Source organism: Hydra vulgaris, chromosome 02 (genome assembly GCF_038396675.1).
Source record: "Hydra vulgaris chromosome 02, alternate assembly HydraT2T_AEP".
NCBI lineage: Eukaryota > Metazoa > Cnidaria > Hydrozoa > Anthoathecata > Hydridae > Hydra > Hydra vulgaris.
The window spans coordinates 50,495,546-50,515,768 of NC_088921.1; the positions used below are offsets into that span (position 1 = coordinate 50,495,546).

A 20,223-nucleotide genomic window follows, 5' to 3' on the forward strand; every position below is an offset into this window, starting at 1 on the left:
CAAAGTTATTTACTTTTTACTTTTTTTTTTTTTTTTTTTGATTATTCACCTCCTCAAGGCCGAGAAGGCCATTACAGATGAGAAAGCTACTTAATAGTGGTTATAACTCTCTCTTAACTCTATAACTCTGAAACACGAACCTTGATGAACAAGGCCGCTGCGGGGAGAAACAAGTTTACATATGTACAATCCTATCTAAAACACATTGGGACCAAAGAGACTTCAATTTTTTTTTTAAGACTTAAACCATTTTTTCTTTTATACAAAAGTATTATCATATTGTTTTTGTTAAAGATATGATAGCAATGCATTTTGATTTCTTTATACTTCCTTTTTAGATAAAACTTATTTTGAAAATGTAATAAAAGTTCTTAATTTTTTACTGATTCTTGAAAAACATTTAAATAATTTTTATCACTGGATATTACTTTTTTAAAGAGGTCATATAATTTATTTTATTATATTTCTTATTAAATATTTTGTATCAAAAAAATAAAATTTATATAGTAATTACATTTTTACAAACATTTATAACAAATTAAATTTAAAGTCATAGTTATTAGTATGTAATAAGTGTGTAGTAAAATTATTGTTTTTATTAGATACAATTTAAGTTTAGATAACTCCCTATATAAACTAAATTTTTGACATAAAAAAGAGTTAAATTTAACAGGTAGTTTAATAAATTTTAATTGCGGAAAGATTGTTGTACTCGAATTTAAATCATAAAAAGTAAAATGGCTACAAAAACTTTGGTTGACAGATCTACTTTTTGTTTATCTACTGAAGTAAATCCTTTTGTTTATCTACTGAGGTAAATCCTTTTGCAAGAAAATAAAACATTTGTTGTTCAAAGCAAAAGTTGTTTTAACTCCTTCACAAAAGTTGTTTTCACTTCTTCATAAAAGTTGTTTCTCTAAATAGTAAAACAATTACAGGTTATGCCTGAGCTGTCAAATGAAAAGTGGAGCAAAAGTGATGATTGCTACTCTGCGCAAAGTTTTAGGAAGTTTCTATAGAGCCTGTATTTTTCCATATTTTTTAGTCATCTTTCTAAATTTGAAAATCATATTTTTAATTACTGCAATGTGTAGATTACTACGATGTAAGTTTTTTTGATACTAAAGGTTGATACTAAATGCGGTGTAGTTTTATGAGATTTTTAATTTACGAGTAATCATTAGTGTTTTTGATTGTTAAATGAAAAATGATTTAGATGAGTTCTTGAATAGTGTTGTACAATGGTTCTGATTTATAGCCATTGTTTAAATGTGAAAATAAGCTATTCAATCTATTATGGCGTTCTGGGAAAAGAACTTGTTTATTGTATAAAGTAATATCTACACTTAATTCAAAACGAATTTTTATCATTAATGATTGTTGGTACAGTAAATGTTCAGAAAAAAAATCAGTAAAATCATACATAAAAGTCTTTATGAACTGAATTAATTCTTAAATTTAGCATCTTGATCTGGATTAAATTGATTAAATGGTTTCTCCACCTGAACTTCATTTGTTAGTTTTCTTTGTTTCTCTGCTTGAAATTTTTATATTAGATATCTGACTGAGATTTTATGATTGGCCTCTTAAGAAAAATGTCATTCAACAAGGCTACGTAAAGGCTGGGATTAAAATAATTCAAACAAAATATTAGATAAATTAGATTATAATTAAAAAGAGAAATACTTTGTGGACAGTTCACATTCTACTGTGTCATGTATAGCCAAATTTGGAACACCATAACCAAAGATGAAGTAACTGCTTTTTGCTTTGATGAGGTAAGTTAAACTAACAGGGATAAAATTTAAAATATAAAAATAACATTTTTTATATATATGTTGTTTTATGCTTTATATTTAATAATATATATATACATACATACATACATACATACATACATACATACATACATACATACATACATACATACATACATACATACATACATACATACATACATACATACATATATATATATATATATATATATATATATATATATATATATATATATATATATATATATAACTTCAATAATTTGATATTTGTAGATACTAATATAACGCTTGCACACAGATCATCGTCATTTTTTTTAAAGATTCTGATCTGTGTTTAACATGTAAAATTTTGGTGGTCAATTTTAGAACTTGTAAAATATATTTACTAGGAATACAATAAAACAAACTGTGATGATGAATATTTAAGGCTTGATAAAAATGATTGGACAAAAAATAGGCTATTAAAATTAATCATTAAAAAAATGTTTTGTGTCACCAGAAGTAGGTCTATGCAGCATATAAGATTAAGTACACAAACCATAAAACTCTAAATTTTGCAGTCTTTAAGGGTATCTTGCTTGTACAAAAGTTCGACCAAAAAATTGGAAGGGCACAATTTTATGGAATCAGTTTCTAAAAAAAGAAATAGTCAATTTCTTTTTTAAGAAATTATTGATTATGCTCCTCCACTAAAAACCCGTTTTGTTGGCCCTGAGGTATTAATGTTATTAGTGGTATTAGTGACAGATGCATAAGATGGTTGGAAAATTTTCTTTTACATGAAAGTAACGATTGACTATCACATCTGCAAGATAAAATAAAATTTTTAATTTAATTGGTAAAAATTTAAGAAATTTTTTATTTTGAAACTTAAAAACATCTACTAATATCCTTTGTATACATACATTTGCTGTTTTTAGCAAAGCTAACAAATTTTATTTATTTAAAACTTCATTTTAAAAAGAGTGCATATATAGTGACAATATGATATACAGTATTTTCAAAATTTTTATTTATAATTTATAATAAATTTATAATAAATTCTTATTAGATGTATACTTAATATATCAATTAAGAGTTATTAGATACACAAAGTAAAAGATTTATAAAGTACTTTATAGTAAAATGTTTAAAAGTTAAAGTTCTTTTGAGTTTTTTTAGAAAATTGCACAATGATTTGATAAAAGGTATCCTAACTGAACTGGTAGTTGAAATTTTTATACAATTTTTTTTTCAATTTTTTAAAGTCTACACATGTTTTCATATATAAACTTTATAACTTTATACATGAAACTTTCATGTAAGAATACATGAAACTTTCATGTAGGAATACGTGAAGCATTCATGTAGGAAGTTTGTTTGTAAATAAATCTTTTGATTCATTTACAAAGTTTTTTTTAGTTACCTTTTCCATTTTCAGTCTGTTTTATGTTTTATTTTATTATTATAATACTTTGTGTCTTTATGTATTAACATACTTTATGTAGATATTTATCATGTTTACTTAATGTTGTACAAATGTTTTTATAAAATGATTTACTTATAGATATATAATAATGACTAAGCATTCTTTTGTTACTACTAAATCTTTGTTCATTCATCTTGTTGGTTTTGTATGGTGTAGTTTTGGTACTTACAATGGACATGTTTATTACAGCATGCCATCATACCAAAATTATGGTGGACGCTTCCAATTTTTGACTATGTGGGCATCCTACCTTTTGTATCTTGGAACTGCTATCGGCACTCTTGTTGATTCTATACATCTAAAGAACAAAAACAATGAAAATAAACATCTAAAATCGCCTCTTTTACTAATTCGAGATGATTTTAGTGTGGTATGGGGAACATTGAATTGCTTAGTTCCAATATTATATTGGTCTGTTGCTTACTTTGATCGAGAAGGTATTCATCCAAAGGAATTACAGCATTTGTTACCATTCAATGGTTGGTATAACCATTATTTACATACTATTCCTGCTTTTTATGTGCTCTTGGCAATTACAAATGTAAATTATGCTCATCCACCGCTTCGCAGAGCTATAGTTTATATAGTTACTTTATTTTTAAGTTACTTATGTTGGTTAATTTGGTTAGCAAATCTAAATGGAGTATACGCGTACCCATTTCTAAATGCATTGAGCAAAGAAGGCTTTGTGGTTTTCATTATAGGCTCGTGCTTGGTTGGGTTTTTATTGTATATAGTTTTAAAATCAGTCTCAACAATGTTGTGGAAAACTTGTGACTCAGATGCACTTCGTTCAAAGCTTAAAGAAAACTAGAATTTTTATGTGACATTAACATGCTCTATTAATTAAATTTTTTTTATAAATTTTTCTGTTTTTGTTTTATTGGTTATGTTCTTTTATATATTGTATGAATTTTTATCTAAAACTGTTTTAGTTGTGTTTAAATCAAAGGATTTTAGTATTTCTTGTTTACTGTTGTCAATCAACATAAATTTTTATACTTTATCTTAAGACTTTTATAAGCATAAAAACTTCTAATAATGGTGACGTTTTAAAAACTAACAACGGCGTTAGTGTTTGTTATGCAATAAATATTACCCAGCAAATAAATTTTAGTTAAATTTAATTTTTTTTGTCTTTTAAGTTTTTTCCTAAATTTACGTCTGTATTTTGAATTTTGAAAAAAAAAAAAAACGTTAAACGGAGACCAAATATAAAATATTTATTAAATATGATAGATTACATGCAAAAGTTAGGTTATACGTATGTTATGAAAAATATGATAGATTACATGCAAAAGTTAGGTTATACGTATGTTATAAAAAATAAAGAATGAAGTTCCATTAAGAAGATTATCTTGTCAAGCAAACTATCGATACCATTAGATGTTTTTTGGGCAATCATTTTGAGTAACGGTTGACTTTGTTTTAATTGTGAACTAAATAGTATAAGTTATGAAGTAAGTTTGGGGAGACCGTAAAACTTCGTACATGGGGAGAGAATAGACATTTTGAAATCTCCTACCCTGTTAACATTAGGGCAATTTTTTCTATGGTCGATGTGTTAGTAGACACACCAACCTTAGCTTAAAACAGTTAAGAGCCAGAGTATAAAAAAGTTCTTTTGTTTCTTTAATGTAAAATTATAGTTATAAATTCTGCCAGAGTTGATGCAACTTTTTTAGAATTAATAGTTACTTAGAGACGTTTTGGGAATGTAAGCATTTATAATTAAGCTTGTAACGATTCCCTTAATTTTTTTAATACACCCTATTAGGGAAGACTTCAGACAGTGTCCTAAGTCTTCTCCAATACTATTGTAATAATTGCAACGAAAATAATTTCCATTGGACAATTATTGAAGTTTTGTAAATTTCTATTTGCATAATCATTAATGAAAGGTAGATCTATAATAGCAACAGATACCCCGGTAAAAGAAACACTTGCAGCACAACCAAGAAAAAGTAGAAACAGGAAAAATATATATATTATCTAGTTTTTTTTTATTAAAGAACGTAACAAATGAGGAGTGGACTTGCAATACCAGATAATTTGCTTTAAAAAAAAAGACTTAACAATGTTTTTTTGTAGTACTAATACTCCTACACCTTTACAAATAAAAATTATATTTAAAAGCCACACTTTATCTGCCTTAAATTATTTAGTCCGTGCAAAACCAGTTAAAACAAAAAATTTTAGTCGATGCAAAACAAGACAAAAATTTTATCCAATAAACATTCTGCTTTAAAAACGCTTGTAATCAATAACGTTAGAAAATACAAACGTCTTACTAATCAACAATCCTAGGAACAAAATTCCTTGAAAGCAGCAGTTAAATCAGTAATGAAGAGTGAAATAGACTATAAGCAGGCATTGTTAACATTTTGTGTTCCAACAACGGACTGTCAAATCGACTTCAAAATCAAAAAAACTTCAAAAGGGTTGTTTAGAACTAAGAAATTGTGCAGTAAAAAAACTTGGGAATTTTAAATCAGTTTTATCTTAGAACAAGAGTGAGAGTTAGATAAGTACCTAATTTTTTCAGAGAGTCACTTGTTTTCAGTTACAATGAAAGATTTGCAAGAATCTGAAGCTGAAAAAAATAAAATACAACCACTGATCTCAAAATATAACTAGATAGCGTCTACGGTAAATTTTTTAAAGCCAGTTTTGGCCTTCCAAGATGGCGACGGTTCTGGTTGATTACAAATGAAGAAATTTTTGTTACGAACTTTTATATCATTTATCTTAATATTAATACAGTAATTTAATAGTAATTCACCGTTCCTACCTTACACTGATAGAAAAAAAGGAAATAGCCTTATAACTAGAGAACTGTTTAACATTTTGAAGTCATTTTTTTAACAAATAATTAATTAAGAGATATTGTTTATTTAAAAAAAAAATTGTGTTTTGAAAATTGTGTTGGAATTTTTTTTTGTTTTCAATAAATTCTTGACTGCTTTTTGCTAAAACTTTTCTTCCCTGTTTCACTGCTGGAAGTTTGCAAATAGTATTGAAAATTTTTTTTATCTTTATTCCAAATAGTTTCCAAACTAAACTCCTTAGGACTTGCTTGACATACATGACAGCACTGAGATGCTAAATTTTTTTTAAGCATTTTTGACACCACAGCATTAAGTGTTTTACCATCATTCATTGTGGTATAAATAGTTGACAAACTTGAATTTATAACAAAAGTATTGTCTTATTGAAGTGAAAAAAAATAGTAAAGTGTTTACTTAATATGCTCTAATGACAAAATTTTATTTTTTAAATGTTCAAACTTCTCTTGAATCAAACTAGCAGTTTCTTTGGCAAAACAAAATGTAAAATGACGGGGGGCAAAATGGACTATTTGGATTATAATTTTCCAAATTATCTTTTTTCCACTATACAGTACAAATACTATAATATCCACCCCTCTCTTCATAGTTGCTGTGTTCTTGGACTCGGATTGGTCACTCTGACCATCGCCTCCCACTTTGCAAATAACATATACGTTATCACGTTCCTCCTGTGCTAAAACTTTAACAGAATTATCTTCATCCTCCAAAAGATACTCAACACTCTAGAAACTGAATGTTTGATCATATTGAAGAGACTACATTTTACTTTTAGTTTCTGAATATTCCACCTACTTTGGATATGTCAATTTTTTGTATTCTTTTAACTTGGTTAAACCTGGAGGAACAAGATGATGATTTTGTGTAACAATTTTCTTAAATTCAGCCCATGTTCTGTCTGTTAGTCTCAAATTGCAAAAAGTATGCGATGATAAATTTGGATCATATAAAGTAGACCTGGGTGCAGTAGAGGGATTAGATGCAAACATTTTTACAGCATGTTTTCTGCCAGTTCTCTTCCCTGAAGATTATCAGTTCTTTTACGTTTCATCTTACTCGTGAATTCTAAAAAAGACATTTTACTTTAAAAGTAATAAAAAAACTTACGAGATATGTTTTGTATTCTATTTTCTTATTCAGAAAGTCTTTGTATTTAGTGAAGAACAAACTGCTTTTTTTTCCACATTTGTTAAAGTTTTTTATCAACTCAAAAGCCAGCCTTTAAAAAATTTTGAAACTAACCATACAGCCAGCATTATTTAGTGCAATAGACTTAGACTGAAAAAATTTGGCACAGGCTTTAAAATTTTTACTTAAGAATATATGCCTTGGGGAAAATGCATGAGTTAAAAGTTTTTTTTGAATAAAACTCACAGTAGTAAAAATGATTTTAAAGCATGAGGTCACAGAGGTCGCCTGAATATTTTTGCATGCCAGTAAAGTCAATTCGCAGTAGCTATATTTTATTCAAAAAAAACGAGGCGACCTCGGTGACCATAGGCTCAAATCAATCATTGTTTTAAGAAATCAAAAAATCAGCAAAAAAATGCTACGCAATAACCTTTTTTTTCTATTTCTAGTTTTACATTTAATTAAATATATGATTATTTTAATTTCGCATAAAAATAATATATAAATTTAACACTTATCATATACTTTAAAAGGATTTTAACAAAAATGCGAGTTTTTTAAAACCTTGAAAAAACCTTAAAATATCAAAAGTTTAGAAAAACTAAAAATAATTTTTTTTTATAGAGAATTAAAAACTGAATGCAAAAAAAAAATCTTAAAAAGTTTAAATATGAAAAATCTCTAAAAAATATGTACAAAATCTTATTTCCGCCAAGCGATGCATAATACGGCGTCGTCGGCCCTGAATATAACACGTTATTTAATTAAAAATAATAAAATTTGAGAAAGTTTTTTTTAGTGGTGAGTCACCTTAATGAAGTCAATGATAAGGTAACAATAAATATCAATGTGACTTACTGAATCATTATACTTAAGCATTGAAAAAAAAAAAGTTTGAACTCCTAAATTTGAGGCTCAAATAAAAGTTATTGGAATAGTATGATTTATTTTGTTAGTCGCGATAAAAATTTTTTGAGTCAGTCTGGGACAAACTGATACAAAAAGTTTGTTCCTGATACAAAAAAATTGATTGATTGTAGGGCTTTTAGTGTTAATTGCTAATTTATCATCTATAATTTTATAAGTATTCCTAGCAAAAACCAATTTTGTTTTGCTCCGAAAAACTCACCAATTGGTTATGCGGGGTTTCCACGTCAAAAATGTTTTTAATTCTACGTGCACATGTTTGAAAATCACATGATAAAAAGGTTTGTTTACACGATTATGGATTTTCAATAAAAATTTAATGTGTATATAGAGATTATATTGCAAATGATTGCTAGTTTTATCTGTTAGATTATTTAGTCTGACTGTTATAAAAAAGTTTTGCGTGCCAATTTGTTTATATCTGCAGTTTTTTCAAATAAAAATTATACATTAATAGTTGTAGTGATTAAATAAACTTACAAAAATTAAGATTATTTAATGATAAAAGCCCGTTGATGTATTTGGCCCCAAATTAGGGTTTTTACGTTATTTGACTTTTTTGAATTTTTATGGATTTTTACATGTCTAAAGCAAAACTGAGTTACTTTGAACAGCATGATTGTGATATGGAAAGAAAGAAACGAACATATTTTTATATTTAGATATAATATAAAAATAATAAACACACACCCACACACACACACACACACACACACACACACACACACACACACACACACACACACACACACACACACACACACACACACACACACACACACACACACACACACACACACACACATTTATATTTGTGTGTATATAATTATTTATTTTAATTTAGAGCACAATGGAGAAGTTTTTTTGCAAATGTGCAAACGTTACTATAAATATACTATCTATAAAAAACTCTAATATTGAGATAAAAGACTTGGTTCATATTGAAGATGTAGAAAATATTATAAGGCCATTCTTCAAAAATAAATTAATCGAAGTAGTCCCTGCAACTAATGGAATAGAAGTGGTATGTTAGGTAGTTATTTCTTGCTCATTGAGCAAGCTTTGTTTGCAATTACTGCAATTGCAATTTTTAGTTTCATTTGCAAAAATAATTGGCTGTTATTTTAAAATAACTGTCAGCTTTAATTGCAAATAAAAAAAACTAATTATAAAACTGACAAATCTATAATGGTTGCTTTTGCTTTTTTAATTGTGAACATTATTTTTTAAATCTTAGTATTATCTATGTTTTGACTTTTTTTTAATTTTTACTTAACTAAGAAATTTAGTTTAAAAATAATTATCTAACTAATGTATTCTGAATTTAATAAATAAATGTGAATGAAAAATCAAATACTTTATTTTCAATTCAAGCTAAAAAAACAAGATAGGAAAGATTTTACGCACAATTTACAAGTAAAATAATTGAGGTAATCTTGCAGTTAAGCAGCGTAAAATATTTTTATTTTTTTGCTTCTATTATTTGTATTATCTTGTCTATGGAGACTTTTTAAATATAGAGGAATACTGATTGGCTACAGTACATACATCTCCTATATTATAGTTTGCTACCACAAAGGAGTGCCGCTACATCGACTAAAGTTCGGCATGGGGCAGTAATCTTTTTTTTTCATTAATAAAATAATAAAAGAAAAGATTGCTGTTATATATCAAACCCTCAGTCGATGTAGTGGCATTCCTTTGTGACAGTAGGCTATAAGATAGTTGCTATATGTATTGAAACCTTTTTTTTTTAAATTCTGATTCACTTCCAACAAGGCTGCAAACAACCACTATTAAGTTGAGAGTTACTAGAAAGTTAGAGTTATAGAGCAAGGAAACAGTTGACAGAAGACTTGAAAAGTTGAAACTTGTATGAGTCAGGAAAACATGAAGATGGAAGAGAGTTCCAAAGCGTTGAAGTGCAAGGAAAAAAGTAGACAAATATAAGTTTTTAGAGCATACAGGGACAGATACAGTAAAAGAATGAGACTTTGCTGAATGGTGCATCAAGCGAAAATGACTTTTAGTTGATGTAACTCGATGATAGCTCCTTTGACCAGCGGCCATGATAGTATTTGTAGAAAAGAGAAAGAAATGCAACTTTACAACGGGAAAGTGGCTCAAGCTTAGCATATAGAGCGAGTCTAACTATGTTTACAATGCGTTTTTTGACCTTGTCTAGAAGAGAAAGAACATCATTAGAAGAACCAACCCAAATATGACAACAGTATTCCATACAGAGGTGAATGAGAGATTTGTAGAGGTAGAGAATGGAATCAGGAGAAAGAAAATGGCGAGCACGATAAAGTGAAGCATCTTTAGCAGTTACTAATTTAGCAATCTATTGTATATAGAGTTTCCATGAAAGGTCAGTAGTTAACAATAATCCAAGAAGGTGTAAAGAAGAGGACTCAGTGAGATTTTATGTTTGAATAGTCTCCACTGATGAGAGCGCAAAAAGTAAAACTATTAAAATTATTTTATGCTGCTTAACTACAGGGTAATTGTAATTGATTCCTGATAGCATATCATTTATATAAATAATAAATAAAAATGAACCTTTGGTAGCTTGTAGCACTACTAAACTCATACTCGCCAAAGAAAACTCTCTGCTTTTGATTAGTCAGAAAGTCACCAATCAAGAAAAGCAGTTTTTCAGTGACACCAGAAGCTTATAGTTTGTGTATAAAATGTTAATGCAGCACAGTGTCAAAAAGTTTAGCAAAGTCAAAAAAAGTCTTAACTCATTGCTTTTATGTTGAAGGTAAAAAAATAATATCCATTGACTTAGCAGATTGATGTATGGTTTATTCCTAAAAAATCTTTGTTGTTGTTCTAAAATAAGCCAACTTGGCTTGTGTTTGTATATACAATTTAGAAAATAAAAGTATAATAAAAATGAATTAAAATTCAGATTTTTGAAATCTGTGAATCTATAGTTCAGAATTGAATGCACAAAAAATAAAATTTTGTTATCTATAGTAAGGCTTTTTTCATAAGATAGGTGGTATTTACCTGGTTATTTACCAATTGAGCTATGTAGACATTAGTCCATAAAGAAGCCCATCCTTGTTGTGCATAACTTATTAAGTTTTGATTTGAAACAATTTAGGGAAGTGACTATTACAGTATCATTATCAAGTGAATCTATGCTTAACCAGTGTAAGTGGGTGACCTCTTGTTCTTTTTGAATTGTGGCTAATTCAAAAAAAATTGTATTGTTTGGTGGTATTGCAAAGTGGAGGAAGAGGCTCAATGTTGCATATGAGATTGAATGATTTAGTCTGTATAAAGTCTAGAAAACTTTTATATTTTCAGATTGTGTTGCAGAATGAAGGAAAGTTCATCTCTTGAAAAATAAAATGATCTTTGAAAGTATGAACAAATTGATGATCTCATAAAATGGTGCTAACCATCCAATTGCATTTTGAATTTTGTTTATCTAGCTTGCATAAGTTTCATCATTTGCATGCATGTCAGTTATATACAATTTTTCTAATTTGTATTTACTTTTGTGTTACTAATTTGCACATTATTATCTTTCTTTTTTCAAACCCTAGGTTGTGTTTACCATAGTACAGAGTTTGATTCAATTTTCAATTCAATTAAACCAAATTATTTTCAATTTAACCAAATTATTTTTATGTAGAATTGTGATTAAGTCTATTTTTACATGTTAAAAATCTTGCAGTAAAGATTGGTTTCTTTACCAAAAATACACCTTTTGTGTCAAGATCTGAAGTCCCTTAGGTCCATATTATATTGCTTATTACCTTGTGGATTTTATATAAAATAGCTAGGACATGTCTGGTTACCATGGATGTTGTTTCTTTGACTACTAAAACAACGATTTTTGCTATTTGTGTAACAATTTAGCAAATTAAAATAAAATAAATATACCAATGAAATTTTAGTGAACTTCAGTTTGTTTAGATAAGACTAAAGTAGCGTTATGATAAAATAAATATTAAAATTTTTTGAATGTATTGTATAAAAATATTTATTTTTAGTTGTCTTAAATTTTTCTGAGTTAAGTAAAGAGTTACAATAATATTGTTGCTTTTTCAAATTAAATTCACCCATAATGCACAGGTTTAAAAAGCATCAGATTTATAAAATCTCAATAAAGATCAGGTTACTATTGTTGAACTTACCTGTTGGTACTATGCCAAGCAACTACAGCATAGTCTACAGCAGTGGCCAGATATTTACAGCAACTGATAAAACAGAATTGGTTTGATTAAGATAACTAAAAAAATACTAATTCACCTAAAAAATACTAATTTTCCTTCAACAGTTGCAAATATTTTGTACAACTATTAAACATTTAACATTCCTCAATTGTTCCATTTTTTAATTTTAACTGTAAGATTTGTTTGCAATACAAAAACAATTACTTTGACTAATGTAGCATAACAAATTGAATATAGCCTTAAATTCAGTTGTCACAAGCAACTTTATATTTCAGAATTAATATAAACTTTTTCAAATAGTCTATTTATTAAGTCTTTTTATCCATTTACAAAATCTTAAATAAAGTCTTGTTGATGAGTTTTTTTCTAGCTTTTATGTTAACAAACATAAAATCTTTATATTAATTTTATTTTAGGCTCAAAATATCCTATTGTTACAGAGATCTGTTAATGGGTGGAAAGTTTCTTTATGCCTTAATTGTGGTTGCTATACCCATGCCACTAATCAAGATCAGAGATTTCTTGTGTCTGAAAATTTGGATGTAAAGTTTCTTGTTTAGTTTATCAGCCTCTTCTATTTTAGTATTAAATCAACAATTTTGTACCTTTACAAATAATTTTAACCATTTTTTTTTTCAGCACGGGAAATCAAAGTATAGCGAAATACTAAACTCTAAAAATTTCTCTAAAATCTTAAAATTTAAACTTATGAATGAGGAATCAAATACAAGCAAGTATTTTAGTTGAATTATGCTGAGTAAGAATTTGATGAATAACTTAAAATTTTGTTAACTTTAGATGATTAAATAATATTGTTAAAGTACTGACTTCTCTCTTTAATATCATTTCATTATTTTTAGCACAAAAGATACATTTTAAAGAGTTGTCTAAAACGTATGAACAGTTAGAAGCATTTTTTAAAAAAGCAATTTTGTTAGAAGAAGATGCAGTTAGAGAAAGAATCAGGTAATATTTCAAATTTAATACATTTATTGTTAAAGGTATCCTAGTACTACTAAATTAATGAGTCTTCTTTCCTTTTTAAGAGTTTGATGCAGAACTCTATAGCAAAGTTTATTTAACTTGTTTTGTGCAATTTTTGATAGCCTTTGCACAAAGTAAAACAGCTTATTTTCATAAATTTTTCACATAATATTGCGCTTATTTTATGATAAAAGACTTGAAAGTTTAAAATTATTCTGATTTTTCAAAAGGTTATAAGTATGACTTTAAATCTTGTCAAAAAATCATATAATGATGTAATATATATAAAAATATATATAATGATAAATATGATAAATGTTGTATATCATATTCATCACACTTATTCATCAGAGCATTGTTCATTCAGCTCTAGATTGATTATCACTTATCTCTAGGGATGCAGAATCTCAAGAGAGATTTGAAAGTCACAAAATAGTTATTTCTTCCTGGTTTTTGGTATCCAGGAGCTCCATAAATGTAAAGAGGCATATGGACTTCTTTTGGAAAAAAAAACAAGGCTTTTTGGGTAGAGGAGCAATCAATTTGAACCTTCAGTCTTCATGTATTTTGGTGGCTGGGGAATCAAGGCTAAAGTGCAATAGGTTCCAAGTCAACAAATCTCATAAATTTTTTCGTTATTGCAGATTTAATTCTCATTTAAAACTCAATATTAATAAGTTATGAGCTCCAGAGAACAGGAAAACGATTTAAAAGCCTGAATGTTTTTTGAGACTCTCGATCTTATTTAAAAAAAGTTTTTGATTTACCCTGTCTGACCTACTTTTCCCATTGCCTTTTCATCTTCTCATTTCAAAAGAAGTTTAGCAGTAATGTTACTTATTAGATTTTTTGTAAAAATAATTCACAGTTCATTCATTTGTAACACAAAGAACTTATCTTTGTTCTGCAGTAAATTTCTTTGAATTACTAAACCAATAGGCTTCACAATCTACTTGTTTTAAAGTCTAACAGCATATTCTTCTTATAGATAGTATATATAGATACTATCATCTAGTATATTTATAGAATTTATTGAATATTTTAAAAATGGATTTATAATTATATTTATAGAAATATTATTAAAAGTTTAGTAGTTTAATTAAATAAAAAATTTGTACATTTGTCTTATTATAATGTCAATCAATTTTGTATTGATTTATTAAATAAGACAATGTTTTATCTTGCAATGGTTTTAATTAAACAGGCAACCTTTTTTTAACAACCCTTTTAATATTTTGTTGATAAACTATTTAAACCTTAAATATTTTTGTAATTAATATGCTGGAATTATTTTTAAATCTACTTTATGTAACATAGTATTTAAAACTATGTAAACAAATACTTTATGTAACATAGTATTTAAAACTATGTAAACAAAAACTTTATGTAACATAGTATTTAAAACTATGTAAATAAATACTTTATGTAACATAGTATTTAAAACTATGTAAATAAATACTTTATGTAACATAGTATTTAAATCAATGTAAATAAGTTCTATTTGTAACAGTATTTAGGACTCAATATTAAATGATACTTAATTGCATGTACTATGCAAATATACCTTTTGGTTATCCCACTTAAAGACAGTAGTTTAGATAATAATAGACTCAATAGTAGTTTAGATAATAATAACTCTATTTTACTCAAAAGTGCACTTTTTTGTGTATGCTGATGATAAGTGTATATACAATGTATATTGTGTAATTTACAAGATATTTTTTATTAAAGGATGTACACTGCAAACCAACTGGAAGAGTTACAAGATTTCAAGCTGAGAGCTAGTAATGAAAAAGATACTTTAAAGAAGTATTTTTTTATTATTTTTATTTTACTTTTAGGCACTAAAGACTTACTTAAACACTTCAAAATTAATCATTAAATTGATTTAACTAAATCACTTCAAAATTGTGAAAAAAGTTACAAGCTTGTAAAAGCTGTGAGGTGTGTTATCAGGAAACACTAGTTTGTGTGGGATAAGATTATTATATATCATATGTGGTGCTACTTTTAGGTAGTTGTGCTACCTCTGTGTACTTATAATGAGTAAGGTGCTCTGATTGCTTTTACATAAAGAATCTAAAAAAAAATTATTAATTAAAAAAATATAACTAAAAACTGAAATAAATTCATGCAAAACTTTTTAAACAAATTAAATTTTAAAAATTTGTACACATCTTTATATATAAATTTGAAAATGTCAGGAAACATTAGGAACTGCAAAAGTTAAATAGAAAAATACATATATAAAGTTATTAGTAATTGTAATGCATAAATACCAACATGAATAATATAGGCGAACTCTTGTAATTCAAACTCCTATAATTCAAATAATTTCTTCGGTCAGTGTTTAATATTTAGGTTTGAACTCCTATAGTTTGAAAACTCTTGTAATTTGAACATTTTTTTTAATTTGAATTTCAACTGTAGTTTTTTTTAAAACTATATTAGCAAAAATAACTATGCTTCAACGAATCCAGTTACATTATAACATTGAAAATATTTATGTTGAAGCAAAACCAGTTTATTTATTGCTAGTATTTTAATAGTGTTGTTACCACATAGATATCTTTAAAAAAAAGTTGTTTTGAAAAGTTAAGCCTGTAAACATATTTGCAAATAAATAAATAATGTTATGAACCTTATAACATAAAAAAATGGCTAAGGGGTACTGTATCTGAGGAGTCTACTCCTTTGTTTTTATTCTATTTAGTTTGTTTATATTTGTTTCAACTTCTTCGCTCTCTCTTAACAATATACACAAACCTTGATGAACAAAACTGTTGACTAGAGAAAATGTGGCAAAATAAATTGTTGTTTTTTTAAATCAGATTTTGTATTTAATTAAAAAAAATTAAGACTAATCAAATTTGCATGGAATAAAATATTTATATAAATTTTAAATTTTTCGTTGTTTATAGCAGTATTAAAAGGTTTGAAGACCCTGACGAGTATGAGAGTTTATTTGGTTTGGATGCTGGAACCAAAAGCATTATTCGTGGGTCTAACAATAAGTTTCAAAATTTATACAATGAAAAAAGTAAGTTTTTAACTTGAAACAAAATTGTTTATTTTGATAAAATATAGTTTATTACAATCCTTAGATTATTATTTTTCAACATTTTAATGCTAGTAGTTCTAATTAGTTCAAATGTTTTAATTATGTCAAAATATTTATTTATACATGGAATATTTCATCTTTTTTAATTCTGGAAAAAAATTTAAACATTGTTGATCATGTGTGATCATCTGAGTTAAAAAATCAGAAGTGGATAATCAAAAATATAATAAGCAATTTTATTTTTTCTAGTTTTTTGAATTTATACTGAAAATTTCAAAAAAGTTCAGGATAAGTAAATGCAAGTTCTATGAACTAACTGACACCTATTAGATTCATAGTTTTTGAGTTGGGTATTTGTTCAAAGTGAATAAAGTAAAAAAGAGGCTTTCAAGTTTAGTTTAAGTGGCTTACACTATATTTATATATATATATATATATATATATATATATATATATATATATATATATATATATATATATATATATATATATATATATATACTAAAGTTATACAATTAACCTGTATTACATTATAATAACAATAATAGTGTTCTGATTACTGTTTTATGTGTTATTTAACTTTTACCCACACTTTTAATTTTTTCTTTCAAAAGCATTTAAGTTATATGCAGACTATCACATCATAACAAATTGAAGGTGGGAGGAAAACGTATAATTGAGTGTTGTCAAACTGTTAAGTTTTAAAGTTAATTTAGGTTTTAAAATTAATTTAGGCTTTAGCAAACTATTTTTAACTTTTTTTAAAACTGTAGACTTTAGAAAATAAAGAAATCATAAACAAAATTAATATAGTAAATAACGTTTTTTTTTCATATCCATTAAACCAAAATATTTTAAAAAATATGGCATTGCAATTTATACAGGTAAATATATAATGACCGTTTAAACTAAAATAAAAAGCAAAAATTTTATAATATAAAATTGATTTGTGCTATGCAATTTTTTAATGTGAATTCAAAACGAACAGTGGTAACTATAGTAACCATGAAACTGGCTGATTTGCACTTATGAAGTTTTAAATAGGGTTACATTTGCAAAGTTTATTTTTAGCTTATTCAACTGACACTTTAAATACATCAACTAACTCAAATTCATCGCATTTTCAAGAGTCCAAATCTCAAAAATTAACGCAGACAAAATCACGCTCTCCTATTAAACGATCAGATTCGAACAATGATGATTTCTTTGATTTTGAAGGATTTCACGATAGCAAAAGTTATGAAACATTTGTTGAATCAGATGATGATAGCAGTGGTGCGTTTCTTTTTGACTTTTTCTTTTCTTTTTTTTTTCCTATTCTAAATTTGGCATATTTTTTTACAGGTGACACAGCAAGCTTGGAAAGTAGTGGTGGTGGATTTAGTATGCAAATAACTAGTCAAGGGACAAATTCTAGTGAGAGGATGTATGCTACTTCAGTACCTGTATCCATACAAATGTTTAACAGCAGAAAACATTCTTACGAGCCATATGACGAGGATGATTTAGATGTATATATATATACAATTTATACAATATTTTTTATACAGTTGAACTCATGTAATTTGAAGATTCAAATTGAACAAATTCTTTGGTTTCTTCAGGGTTGAACTCCTTTAATTTAAAAACTATTGTAATTTGAATATATTATGAGACCTCTTGAGAATTCGATTTACATGAGTTCAACTGTATATATATTTTTTTAACATTTTGAATTTTTTAAATAAAGTTTTTAGATTTTATTTTATAAACTATAAGACTTATTATTATAAAAATATTTTTTTTATTTTCAGGAACTTTCGCCATCTCCTAGTCATATTGCTGACTCAATTAAAGCTTTGGCTAAAAGTGTACAAGATTCAACTGCTATGTTTGGAGAACTGCCACGCACACGATTTAATACGATTCCGTATTCGTTGAGATAGCTTTTTAACTTCTTGTAATTTACAAATCTTAATGTTGGTTACAGCTATGCAATATGCGCTTCAAAGTTTAAATTATTCATGACCTGAATGCCAACTTTGCTTACCGCATCATTTAGTTTGTGAATGTTGACTTCTCTTGATATATATTATATATATATATAACATTTTTTTGTGATTTCACAATACATTTATTGTTTTGTTAAAATATTTTTAATTGTTAGTTTTATATCGATTGATTTTGTTTAAGGTTGATTTGTTAATAGTAGTTTGAAAAAACCGGTAACCGATAAGCTTTTATAAGCTGGTTTGCGGTAAGGGATCGGCCATAAATTACGCAACGCTATATCTATTTAAAAAACAGAAGTAGGAGACTTTTAGCTCTTTTACGCGGTGGTTTTCATTAAACTTTATAGACAATTTTGATTTTTGATTTAACTTAAGGCTCTGCGAGGGAAAACTTTTGATCTCTTGTTTTGTTTTACTAGTGAAATTTAACGTTGCGTCATTTATAGACGATCCCTTAACTGATTTATTTTACTTGGGTTTGCCCAATTTTTTCTTCTTTAAAACTTGTATTTATATTTTTTATCTTTTTGAAAACTTGATGACGGAAATTGTTTTAGTTGTTTGGTCACTTAGTGTCCGGCTGTATCCGCTTTTATATTAGTTATTTGGTCACTTAGTGCCCTGTTGTATCCGCTTTTATTTTTGTAATCTTTAGTGGGATTTCCGTTTTTTTGTAAATTATCAAAACATTCTACACTTAATGTTTATCAAGTTTTTATGCATACACAGTAATGCAAAAAATAAAGCATCTTTTCTTTTTAAATAGTTGCTCCAGTTAAATAAAAAAACATATTAACGCCCAAGTTTTGGCATTTTAATTTTAAAATTTTGAAATCATCAAATTTGATTGGAAGACTAATTTTTATCGAGGGTCTATTGTCCCAACAAAATAGAATTTTATAAATTGAAAACCTTGGAACGAAAACCTCATATGTCCACTTTTATGCAAACTGGGTTTATGTTATTTTTTGAAAATTAACCACAGCAAATAGACCTTTTGCCAGTTAACGACGTCATTATAATTACGCATTACATTTTAGGATTACCTGGGAGCAAACAAAAGTTAAGTTCGTAAATATCCTGCTGTTTTCTATAAACAATAATAATGATGACAATATATTTACCAATAAATATTATACTAAGGTGTTGAATAACATAATACCGACCGGAAGGTTCACTCTCATACAGCCTGGCTAAAACGAGGAGAGCGACCTTGTAAACAATAACAAATTCATAAAGGACAAGAAAATAAAAAAGTTTCAAAAAATAAATACAAATAAAATAAAAAAGAATAAATAAAAACAAACCCAAAAAATAGAATATATATTCACATGAATATATCACTATAACACTAATGGAAAACTATTGTCTCTAATTAAGTGAATTTAAAAAGATTAATTTAAGTTTTTCTTTTAGACTTTTTTTATTTTGTTCACGGAAATGAAAAGTATTTAGCTTACTTTGTAAGAAATTTCGGTCACAATTTGCATAGTTTTAAAAGGAATGTCTACCATAAAATTTTGTATCAAAAGCTTGAACACACAATCCACCTCTTTGAGACATCCTAGTTGATTGGGTATGAGCATGTATTAATGGAGTAAACCATTCTGTAAAGATAGAGGGAATCTTATCAATAATGCAACTGTGAATAAAAAGACAGTTTTCAATTTTTATGTCGTTAGAAAAATTTAATAATTGGAGTTTCTTGAATGAATCTATTGTGTGGGAGTTATGTGGTAAAAAATTAATTATTCGTATAGCTTTTTTCTGAATAACAGAGAGACAATTCTTGATAGAAGAACTTTGTCCCCAAGATAAATAACCTAAAGTGAGGTGTGAAC

At 27.0% G+C, this 20,223-nt stretch overlaps 2 protein-coding genes across 2 annotated transcripts; both read left to right on the top strand.

Moving 5' to 3' along the window:
* Positions 1-3,334: 3,334 nt before the first annotated feature.
* On the top strand, positions 3,335-4,060 carry LOC100209911 (androgen-induced gene 1 protein). The gene has a single exon (XM_065789585.1). The coding sequence runs from the start codon at positions 3,335-3,337 to the stop codon at positions 4,058-4,060; it is 726 nt and encodes a 241-aa protein (XP_065645657.1).
* Positions 4,061-8,486: 4,426 nt separating this feature from the next.
* LOC100206382 (uncharacterized) lies at positions 8,487-18,562 on the top strand. The gene is made up of 9 exons (XM_065791275.1): positions 8,487-9,174; positions 12,763-12,888; positions 12,986-13,076; positions 13,207-13,312; positions 15,062-15,139; positions 16,252-16,370; positions 17,463-17,666; positions 17,736-17,902; positions 18,185-18,562. The coding sequence occupies exons 1-9, from the start codon at positions 9,001-9,003 to the stop codon at positions 18,314-18,316; spliced, it is 1,197 nt and encodes a 398-aa protein (XP_065647347.1). The 5' UTR covers positions 8,487-9,000; the 3' UTR covers positions 18,317-18,562.
* Positions 18,563-20,223: the final 1,661 nt, after the last annotated feature.